Genomic DNA, 10,878 nt, shown 5'->3' with positions numbered 1-10,878 from the left:
AACCGATATATGCAAATTGCATACTGATAACTCAGAAGAGGCAACTATTTAAGTCTAATATAATAAAGAGTAATAACTTCAACATAATTGGGTCAAATTTTTTTCAAATATGGAAAATGGGTCATATGCCACATGAAGCCTTATATGGGGGAAAATGTGATATTTGCAGATAATGAGTGTCTTGGCTAAAAAAAAAGAAAAAAAAAAGTTTAATCATGTCATGGCCAAAATCTTAAATTTCAGGACAACAAAACAGCAAACGGAAAACCTCTTCAAAGCTTTTATTGAAAACAGTACAAAGTTCATTTGATGGCTGTACATTTCTCCCACTTTCAATGCGTTGCTCAATACGAAGATTCAGCCCGACCTCTGAACAGAAAGCTGTGCCAGCATCTGAAAGACAGCAAAAGAAATAAAAAGTTAAATTTAACAACAATATCATTTGTCCAACAAACTTGGGAGTTTTTTGCATAATTTCAGATTATTTTTTACAAATTATACACACACAATAATATACACAGCAGCCATAACAGGACTTTCAGGAAGTAATCTAAAAAGAAAATAGTACAGAGTCACAACAGGACTCAACCAACTTAGTTTTGTTTGTTGCATTTAGTGGGCCAAACAGGAACTTCCTCATAGCACCGCATAAAAAGAGGTTCAAATGTTTTGTACAGAACTAAGTATATTTGATATCTCAAATTATTTTCCTCCTAGCATCTTAAAAACAAACTAAATTCTTTTGGCATATCAAACCATTTTCAAAAACACAGGTTGGTATCAAAGTGCCCTGCATAACTCTACTTTCTAGGATTCTCTAAATTCCCATTTTACATTAATAAGTTACAGAAAATAATGCAAGTAAAAGAAAACAAACATACCTAACATGCAGAAAATACAAAAAGGTATTAAAATAATCATAATGCCCACTGTAGTCAATTACTGAAGATTTTACTTTACATCATTAGTGATGCTGACAGGCTCACATGGATTTTAAAACACATTGTGTTCATCATTTGGGGCAAAATTGCTGTAAAATGTCTCAGCAGTAAAAGTTGTCCACCCCATCTTAATTGTGTACAGGTAGATAAAGACTTACTAGTCTGTTAGACATGGTTATGCGGATGCACTGTAGCTCAACTAGTCCAGGACTTGAAGACATTCAGATATGTTGAAAGGGCAATTGCCTTGAAGCAATGTTCATCCTGCAATGAGATTATCATATTAGTATGGGGCTTTTTTCTTAATTATGTATTATGAGGTAATTGAAAATGATATTGTTGTCCTTGGTCCAACTGTACATTCGTTTCATTGTTTTCCGGTTTGGCAGTTAGGATGATGGTGCTCTTCCAACGGTCTCCATTGTTTGAATTGGCATGCTCAAGGAAATGATTTTGATACCAAGTCTTTAAATTAAAGATTGCTTTGAGGTGTTTATAGAGGAAAAAAAAAAATACTAAATATTACCCCATGATGTAAAAATGCACGGTTGCCAATCATTTTACTGATGTCGGATGACTGGTTGGGCAAAAAGGAGCCTTGGGGCTCAGTTGGTAAAATGGGTGTTAAAAGCATTCACGGGTGAAAAGGGAAGAAACTTCTTGGCATGTTGCTGCACTTTTGACAATTTTGAGTGACGAAAATGGACTACAACGAAAAGGTTCATTTCAGTCGACTTCCTTTTTTCCTTTTGTCCCTTGAAGCCAAGTTTCCTTGAATATCGCCCTTTGACTGGAGAGTGCAATACAGGACAATGAGAAACTCATTTACAGATGAGAAACAAAGAGTTTTGCTTTGCTTACCAGCTGTTGACTATCAGTCGAGTTGCATTTGGTCGTTGCATGCCATCAAATGGCTCTAGGGTGATGAATCCATTTCCAAGGAACTACATTGGAACATTTTGACAGTAACATTTGCCTAACCGTGAAAACAGTAGCGTCCAGTTGGAAGTACATTTGTGGCAAGAATGAACGCATCTCACTCCAATATTTAGCAGACTCACCTAAGTTTTACAGAGGACCTTTTTAAGGAGATCATGTTGTTACGTAACATTTGTTACGGTCTGTTGTTGAAAAATCGAGAAAAAGTTATGGTACAACTAAAACCTTTATTAGATTAGGAAAGCCATACTTATAGGGCATTGCAGATTTCAACAGCACTGAAAGTACAAAAAACTAACACTCACTTGGTAACTGTACTGACATAAGCAAGAGAAAAAAACTTTTACACATAAAAGAAAAAAGAAAATTGGGAAAGTCAAGACACAGTTCAAAACTAAGCTTCAGATTCCACAAATTTAGACATGGCTAGTTTGTCCTTCCTCCAAAACACGTTTTAAGTGTGCATGGAGACTAACGTTTGGTTTAATGACATTTCCAAGTCCAGTTCAGTATCTGCTGCGAGCCATTCCTCTATCGACTCGACTGCCACCACGGCCACCACGTGGCCCTCCACGACTTGAGCTGTTGTACGAGTCACGAGGAGGGTAGCCTCTCTCGGCAGGGGGAGCTGGGCCCCTATCCTGTCTGCCCATTCGCTCACCACGGCTAGGTGGATATGGGTCACTCCGACTGTTGGGGTAACTGTCACGACTGCCATAGCCATCCCGGGAACTGCTGCCATAGTCATCATAACGACTGCTTCCACTGCTCCCACCATAGGATGGTGGGGGGCCCCTTGAAGGTGGGGCGCTGCGAGAGTTACCTGCAGGGTCAATGGTTCAGGTAATTGGCAAAGTTCAATTTATACATTTTTCTTTGCACGGTCAAGTGCTATTTTTTTTTGCCAATAGAATTCATTCTGTGACAAAAAATAAATAAAATTTAATGGATGGCATATTTAAAATGTTCCACCCTTTTAATACTTAACATGGATATTTTGTTGATATGCGCAGTAATATATCCAAGCACAGAACAAATAGGTAGTGGTACCCATTTCAGCATGCCTTTGATTTGAGTAGCCATTTTTCCATTTAGAGATCCAAGTGTAGGTTAGGGTGAGGTTTTCAGTTGTCTTGATGGTTTTTGAAGATTACTCCTTGAGGGAGTACTTTGCTGGACAACACATAACGGGCAACGGATGTTTCCAAGGATTTTTGAGGTTCCTTATGGTTGCAAAAACTTTGAGGTGCATCACATACACATGATATTGCCAAACTCATATTCTCCTGATGAATGCAGGGGTAATGCAGACTTTGGTATGTAGACACTTTTGTTTTTTCAGTGGAGATGCCAATGGTAAAATATTGCTAGTAGTATGAAAATATACAACTTGGATTGTAGGTCAGGGAAAGAAAAAAATAAATTACCATGTGGTTTCCTCTGAGGATGCAAAAAAAAACTGCAGTATCTTGTGATAGGACAAGGCAGGTTTGGTTGAATATTTGCGCACTTCTTCTTTGTGCCACAGCGATTACACATTGTCATTTCACTCATGGAGTTATGTCTTACCGTAACCATCATATGAGTCCCGGTAGGAGCCACCACTAGGACGGTCCATATAGCTTCTTGGCTCCCTGCCTCCTCCATAACCATCACGGTCACTGCAAAAAGCAATTGTCACTTAACAACCAAGGAAGATCTGACCTCAGGTTTTTACTTTTTGTATCAATCCAGGCTCATACCCGTATCCTCTTGACATTGAGCCGTAGTCATCGCGGGAAGTGGAATTAGAATATTCTCTATAGGAATAATCTCTGGAAGGTGGCCCATAGTCCCTAGAATCTCTGGAGTAATCCCGACTGGAGTAGCTGTGAAAGATTACAATACACCTCAATACTGTTTCCTGAGCATACATTTGTGTTAAATACGTGGACTTTTTAAACAGAAAATTCAAATATAAAAGATGACCACAATAGCTCTAAGTAACAGCAACTATCAGCATGTTACAGTATATCAATCTTGAGGTTTGCCATGTATGGTCACACTAGTGTGTATTACGAAAATACCAACCTGTCTTTTGAGTTGTAATGGTCATCTCTGGGTGATGGATAATCATCCCTTCTGGACATCATCGAGTCTCTGCGAGGTGGAGGTGGACCATAGGGATCTCTGTCCCTTGACATGGGAGCTGGAACACATAATGAGAAACTGAGAAGATTAATTACCAAATTAACATGAGACAGAAGTATCCCATCTAGTTATTTGCAAGAGAAACAGAAACTAGATACTAAATTAAATCTAGAGACTAAAATCTGTGCAATTAACTTTTTTTTTGGTAATTTCTTCCACATCACTTCCTGCATTTAAATATTGCAGAGTACAAGCACTTACGTCTGCTCATGGGACCAGATGGGGCAGACCTCTTGGGTGGGGGACCTCCATTTCGAATAGGGGGCCCTCGTTTCATTGGAGGGGGGCCTCTGGATGACATCCCTTTAAAGAAGGGTTCTACACTTCCTGAATCATAGTAGTCTTTTAAACAAACAAGAAATGCACATATTAATATACTACATTCAAAAGCTGCAACAAAAATCCATCCAGAGATTATTATATCATTACACAGATTCTTTCAATTTACAAACTGAGCAGACCCAAAAAAATAACTAAATAAATTACCTCTTGATGGGGGGCCTCTCATTCCACCAGGACCTCCCCTTGAACCACGTGGACCTCTGGGTGGCCCGCGACTGCGAGAGTGCATGGGTGGAGGTCCGCGCCTGCCAGCACTCTCAAACTGAGGTTTTGTAGCTTGCTCAACCTTGATAGGCTTGCCATCAAGAGACTGGTAGAAGAGTTACAAGTATAAATCATATTTTTTAGCTGATTCTTTTTTATTTTTATTACAGCCAATTCGAGTCATCACTTACCTTTCCATTCATTTCGCGTGCTGCATCCTTTGCATCAGCAGGACTTTCAAAAGTTACAAATGCAAAGCCTCTTGATTTGTTTGTTTCACGATCCTTCATCAAAAGAACTGAAATAAAGGAATTGATGATCAGAAGTGAGCTTGTGTTTTTCAATTAGCCAAGTTAAATACAAAAGTGACTCATTTTAACAGTTTAAATTAGATAAAGGCACACTTCTATGACACCCCATAATCGAAAGTGACTAATTTCGGTTTCTTTGTGTCCCTTTCATGGTTCATAGGTTTTTTATTTCCCTCAGCAAGACTATACGGCCATTTACAGTAAATACAGTATTATACATTAGAGTTTGGAAGAACAGGCTTTCTTTTAAATGAAGTGGAAAAAATGTCACAAACTATGTGGATAACGTAGAAGATGGTAAAACTGCAAAGTTAGTGTATTAAAAAGGGGTTATTCAGATTTCCCTACGCTGTAACAGTAAATTTAAATATACACACAGATGAATAAAAATTTGTTCCATTATTTCGCTACCACCCATTTGCCAGAATAAAGGCGCCAAACAGCAAACACTGAGCAATTTTAGAAGTACTTTATCCAGGATATGCACTGAACATGATATGGCCAAAAGGGGTTCCATTCCCACCTTCCACAATCCTGCCATATTTGCTGAAGTACTGCTCCAAGGCCTTTTCGGTGGTCTCCGTATTCAGTCCGCCGATGAAGAGCTTCCCTGGTCGGTCGGCCTCCGCCATGCTCCGAAGTCTGCAACCTAAAAGGAAAGAAAGACCATACATTTAACTTAAAAATGAGCATCAACCCTGAAACAGAAAGGAACGCTGTATCCTGAAATAAACAGCCACACATTACTTTGGAATTACCTTTCTGCTGCCAAAAGTAGGGAGCTACTGAATGCGCAAAATGGCGATAAAAATGCTACCGATTTCAGCTGCTTCTTTAGCCCGTTAGCTAATAAGTATTTCGCTACTAACAAAAGACTCTGCTTCACGTCTACCAACAAGCTACTTTAAAAGCAAATGTAAAAAAATTACAGCTTAAATTTTAGCATGCATACACACAACTAACTGCATTACCCCGCGACTTTATCAAAGCTACAGCGACGATAAAAATGGTTCCTCTCTCCGCCTTCTCACCCTTCTTCTTCATTTCCGTTTCCCGTAGACCAGTTGACCCCAATTGTGATGCTGCCGCCTAGAGTCCAGAAGCATTACTCCATATTCTACAATGCCATGTCATTCTACATGTTCAAAACTACTCGCACTTAAAAATATATATTGCATAATTTGAGCAGTTCAGTCAGAATTCGTCATAGTACATAAACCGTATTAGGTTACAAATGATCTTCTTATGGCCTCTGACACTAGACTAGTCTCTTTGCTTATCCTGCTAGAACTCAGTGCAATATTTGTAACTCTTGAATATAATATTTTACTACAGAGATTAGTCAGTGCTGTAGGTATTAAAGGAACTGCACTGAAGTGATTGTAATCATATCTATCTAATAGATCCCGATTTTTAAATGTAAATGTGGAATCTTCTTTGCACACAAAGGTTACATATGGACCAATTCTAATTACATTTCCTTGCTTTCCTTATTAGAATGCATTGCATACACTTTCACTGTAATGCAGTTTAATCTTCACTTTATTTATCCTTGAAGCCTGATGAACAGCAACAATTAGTTAAACTGCTGGAATGTCATAAAGACATAAAAGCTGGGATGACCACTAGTTTACTGCTTATAAATTTAGATAAAACTGATGATTACACTATAGGCCATACAATTAGAAACATCCCATCTCAGAGTGTTGCTGAAAAAAATGGACATTTATCACTTCTAGGCTGGACAATTGTAATTTGTTATTATCAAGTCTAAAACCTCCCTAAAGAGCCTTCAGTTGATCAAGAATGCTGTAGCAACAGTGCTAATAGGCACTAGAAACAGAAACCATATTTATCCTATATGAGCTTCTCTTCACTGGCTCTGTTAAATCCAGAATCCAATTTGAAATCCTTCTCCTTACATACAAGGTCTTGACTCATCAGGCCCCATCTTATCTTAAAGACCTCATAGCACCATATTGTCCCTCTATTGCAGCACAACTAAGGGAGGATTCAAGGTCACCTGGTCCAGCCCTAACTATGTGCTTTAGCAAAAAGGAAAGTTTTAAGCCTAATCTTAAAAGTAGAGATAGTGTCTGTCTCCCGAATCCAAACTGGAAGCTAGTTCCACAGAAGAGGAGCCTGAAAACTGAAGGCTCTGCCTCCCATTCTACTTTTAAATACTCTAGGAACAACAAGTAAGCCTGCAGTGCGAGAGTGAAGTGCTCTAATAGGGTGATATGGTACTACAAGGTCATTAAGATAAGATGGGGCCTGATTATTTAATACCTTGTTTGTGAGGAGCAGGATTTGGAATTAAATTCTGGATTTAACAGGAAGCCAATGAAGGGAAGCCAATACTGGAGAAACATGCTCTCTCTTTCTACTTCCTGTCAGTACTCTTGCTACAGCATTTTGGATTAACTGAAGGCTTTTAACCATTAGTTATTTTTAAACTATGCACTGAATCATTAGTTTATTTTTAAAATATGACTCTCTTCCACTCTCTTCCACAACTGGTCACAGCATGTGGCTGCCCCTCCCTGGGCCTGGTTCTGCCAGAGCCTGGTTCTGCCTGGAGTTTCTTTCTGTTTCACCTTGTGGTGACTGTTGTGATTTGGCACTATTTAAATTTAAAAAAAAAATTAAAATATCATTATGAACACATGAGTTAATAGTTGGCAAGCAAATTTTATAATATAATGATAAGCTACATTTAAGGGTATTAGTAATTTTCTTAATCATTAGAAAGCCAGCTGGTTGAATTGATATATCTGTGTAGGTATAGAGATGTCTAAGAGAGAGAGCAGTGGATTTTTTTAATCATGGGATGCCTGAGGAATGGAGAAGTGTACAAATTTTCAATAACAATGTGTAAGGACTATCAGGAGGGGCAAAAACACATGTGACAGTGATACACAACATGTATGAGCACACCAAAACAGTGGTATATAATAGATAGGTCTTAAGAAACTATACAAACAATGAGTGCAAAACTGCATATGTTTATATGACCTGAATGATATAACAGTGGGTCATTTCACAGTGTTCATCAGAGTGACAGCCTGGGGAATAAACTGTTTCTGTGGTAGCTGGTTTTGGCAAACAACACTGTAGCGCCTGCCTGAAGGCAGCAGTTGAAAGAGTTTGTCTGGGAGTGTCCTGCTTCGTGGCTGAGTGGAACCAGACACACAGGACAGACTGGATGATGGCTGTGTAGACAAAATAATTGTAGTTGTATTGTAATTGGCGACTATTCCCATTTTATAATGCACTAGGTTTTTCTTGAATATACTATCTTTTGTATGTAAAATTAAATTGTTAAAAAAAGGATGTTGAATTAAAAGATGTTGTCTCATACAAGTTATTTAAATCAAATTGAATTACAAAACTGCAGATAATTCAGTCAGTCCCATATTAACTTATCCCTGTTTAGAATGTGCCAATTGGGAAGAACAGTCACCTCAAGGTGCTTTATACTTAAGGTTCCTTAAGATCCTACATTTTTTGAGAAAACCCCAACAATCCAATAACATACTATGAGCAAGCATATTTCAACAATCACAAGGACGAATTCCCTTTCAGCAGGAAAGCAGAACCAGCAGAACCAGCAGAGCCAGTGGAACCAGCAGAGCCAGCTCAGGGAGGTGCAGCCATCTGCTGCAACCGATTGGCAAGAAAAACCATGAGTAACAATAAATGTTCATGTTTTTATAGATGCTTGCTTGGTAGAAACATTAAAATTTTATGTGTTTAAAAAGCAAATGCTTCCATATTGTTTTCTAACTATAAAGAATGTTTATGTTCAATAAAGTTGCAGTTACAGTGCCCTTTTTAATAGGGGACTTGAACAGCATTAAGAGCTTAAAAAAGGAGGAATGTTTTAAGTTTGTTAAAATGTTTCACCTCTCATCCTAATGTTTCTTCAGTTCAGCTATGAACTGAATAGCGAAGCTTTCATAAAACCAATGCAGTACAGGGTGGGCCATTTATATGGATACACTGTAATAAAATGGGAATGGTTGGTGATATTAAAGTCCTGTTTGTGGCACATTAGTATATGTGAGGGGGCAAACTCCTCAAGATGGGTGGTGGCCATTTAGAAGTCGGCCATCTTGGATACAACTTTTGTTTTTTCAATAGGAAGAGGGCCATGTGACACATCAAACTTATTGGTAATGTCACAAGAAAAACAATGGTGTGCTTGGTTTCAACGTAACTTTATTCTTTCATGAGTTATTTACAAGTTTCTGACCACTTATAAAATGTGTTCAATGTGCTGCCCATTGTGTTGCATTGTCAATGCAACCCTCTTCTCCCACTCTTCACACACTGATAGCAACACCGCAGGAGAAATGCCAGCACAGGCATCCAGTATCCGTAGTTTCAGGTGCTGCACATCTCGTATCTTCACACCATAGACAATTGCCTTCAGATGACCCCAAAGATAAAAGTCTAAGGGGGTCAGATCGGGAGACCAATCCACTTTCCAGGAAACTGTTCATCTAGGAAAGCTCGGACCTGGCACCCATAATGTGGTGGTGCACCATCTTGCTGGAAAAACTCAGGGAACGTGCCAGCTTCAGTGCATAAAGAGGGAAACACATCATCATGTAGCAATTTCAGATATCTAGTGGCCTTGAGGTTTCCATTGATGAAGAATGGACCCACTATCGTTGTACCCCATATACCACACCATCACTTTTGTTGTTCCAACAGTCTTGGAGGGATCCATCCAATGTGGGTTAGTGTCAGACCAATAGCGGTGGTTTTGTTTGTTAACTTCACCATTCACATAAAAGTTTGCCTGATCACTGAACGAAATCTTCTGCGTGAACTGAGGACCCTGTTCCAATTTGTTTTGTCCATTCTGCAAATTCTGTGCGCCGATCTGGGTCATCCTCGTTGAGATGCTGCAGTAGCTGGAGTTTGTAAGGGTGCCATTTGTGAGTAGCTAATATCCGCCGAAGGGATGTTCGACTAATGCCACTCACCAGTGACATGCGGCGAGTGCTACGCTGTGGGCTCTTGCTGAATGAAGCTAGGACAGCCACTGATGTTTCTTCATTAGTGACAGTTTTCTTGCGTCCACATTTTGGCAAATCCAACACTGAACCAGTTTCACGAAACTTAGCACGCAGTTTGCTAACTGTAGCATGGGAGATGGGTGGTCTTGTAGGGTGTCTTGCATTGAAATGACCCGGTTACTGCGTTCACCAGATATCAACACAATTTCGATCCGCTCCTCACGTGTTAACCTCTTCGACATGTCAATGGCTGTGAACAAAGATAAATTTGTAAATAACTCATGAAAGAATAAAGTTACATTGAAACTAAACACCATTGTTTTTCTTGTGACATTACCAATAAGTTTGATGTGTCACATGGCCCTCTTCCTACTGAAAAAACAAAAGTTGTATCCAAAATGGCCAACTTCTAAATGGCCACCACCCATCTTGAGGAGTTTGCCCCCTCACATATACTAATGTGCCACAAACAGGACTTTAATATCACCAACCATTCCCATTTTATTACGGTGTATATGTATGTATCCATATAAATGGCCCACCCTGTAGAATGCATTTGCCCGTTCCGGGTTTAGCTTGCAGTTATTTATACTTTACATTTAAAATGAACCTTTGCTTTCTCGGTATTGTTTCAAACGCATTTTCTCTTGCTGTTGGTTCTCTTATAGCTTACATTATGGATTATAAGTATGTCATTTTCCAACTTTTACGAATGCTTGATTGAAAACAAGGACTGCTATGAGTTATCAATAAGCAACGTCAGTCTTAATTCCACGGTGTCATTGACTTCCGATTTTCTCCTGTTAAATTAAAAGCATAAAAAGCGCATTAACGTATGGAATTGTACTTTTAATTTGTTTTTATTCAAAATAAAGTAACCTAAAACATACCCCTGGCATATATACATCAGTTATTAATTCTTTA

The 10,878-nt window shown here is 38.9% G+C and overlaps 1 protein-coding gene across 2 annotated transcripts; it reads right to left on the bottom strand.

The window, feature by feature from the left end:
• Positions 1–265: 265 nt before the first annotated feature.
• On the bottom strand, positions 266–5,986 carry rbmx (RNA binding motif protein X-linked). 2 transcript variants are annotated; one of them, XM_082504436.1, is made up of 10 exons: positions 5,899–5,986; positions 5,451–5,576; positions 4,808–4,914; positions 4,557–4,722; positions 4,272–4,412; positions 3,951–4,068; positions 3,623–3,748; positions 3,450–3,541; positions 1,100–2,703; positions 266–393 (listed from the first exon to the last, which is right to left on the bottom strand). In XM_082504436.1, exons 1-9 carry the CDS (start codon positions 5,969–5,971, stop codon positions 2,387–2,389), a joined length of 1,266 nt encoding a protein of 421 aa, XP_082360562.1. In that variant the 5' UTR covers positions 5,972–5,986; the 3' UTR covers positions 266–393; positions 1,100–2,386. The 2 variants fall into 2 exon arrangements, with proteins under 2 accessions (XP_082360562.1, XP_082360563.1); XM_082504437.1 differs by having other exon boundaries at positions 5,686–5,976.
• Between the last annotated feature and the right edge of the window lie 4,892 nt (positions 5,987–10,878).

The sequence above is a fragment of the Aulonocara stuartgranti genome (genome assembly GCF_965226115.1).
Source record: "Aulonocara stuartgranti genome assembly, chromosome: 2".
NCBI classification, from domain to species: Eukaryota; Metazoa; Chordata; class Actinopteri; order Cichliformes; family Cichlidae; genus Aulonocara; species Aulonocara stuartgranti.
This window is presented reverse-complemented; position numbering and strand designations above follow the sequence as displayed.

Excerpts from the sequence above, each read along its gene's own strand:
- rbmx (XM_082504436.1), bottom strand. The coding sequence starts at position 5,971 with ATGAAGAAGAAGGGTGAGAAGGCGGAGAGAGGAACCATTTTTATCGTC. Across the intron at positions 5,577-5,898 it reads AGCTTTGATAAAGTCGCGGG|GTTGCAGACTTCGGAGCATG; the intron begins GTAATGCAGTTA and ends CTTTCCTTTTAG. Across the intron at positions 3,749-3,950 it reads CATTACAACTCAAAAGACAG|CTACTCCAGTCGGGATTACT; the intron begins GTTGGTATTTTC and ends AATCTTTCACAG.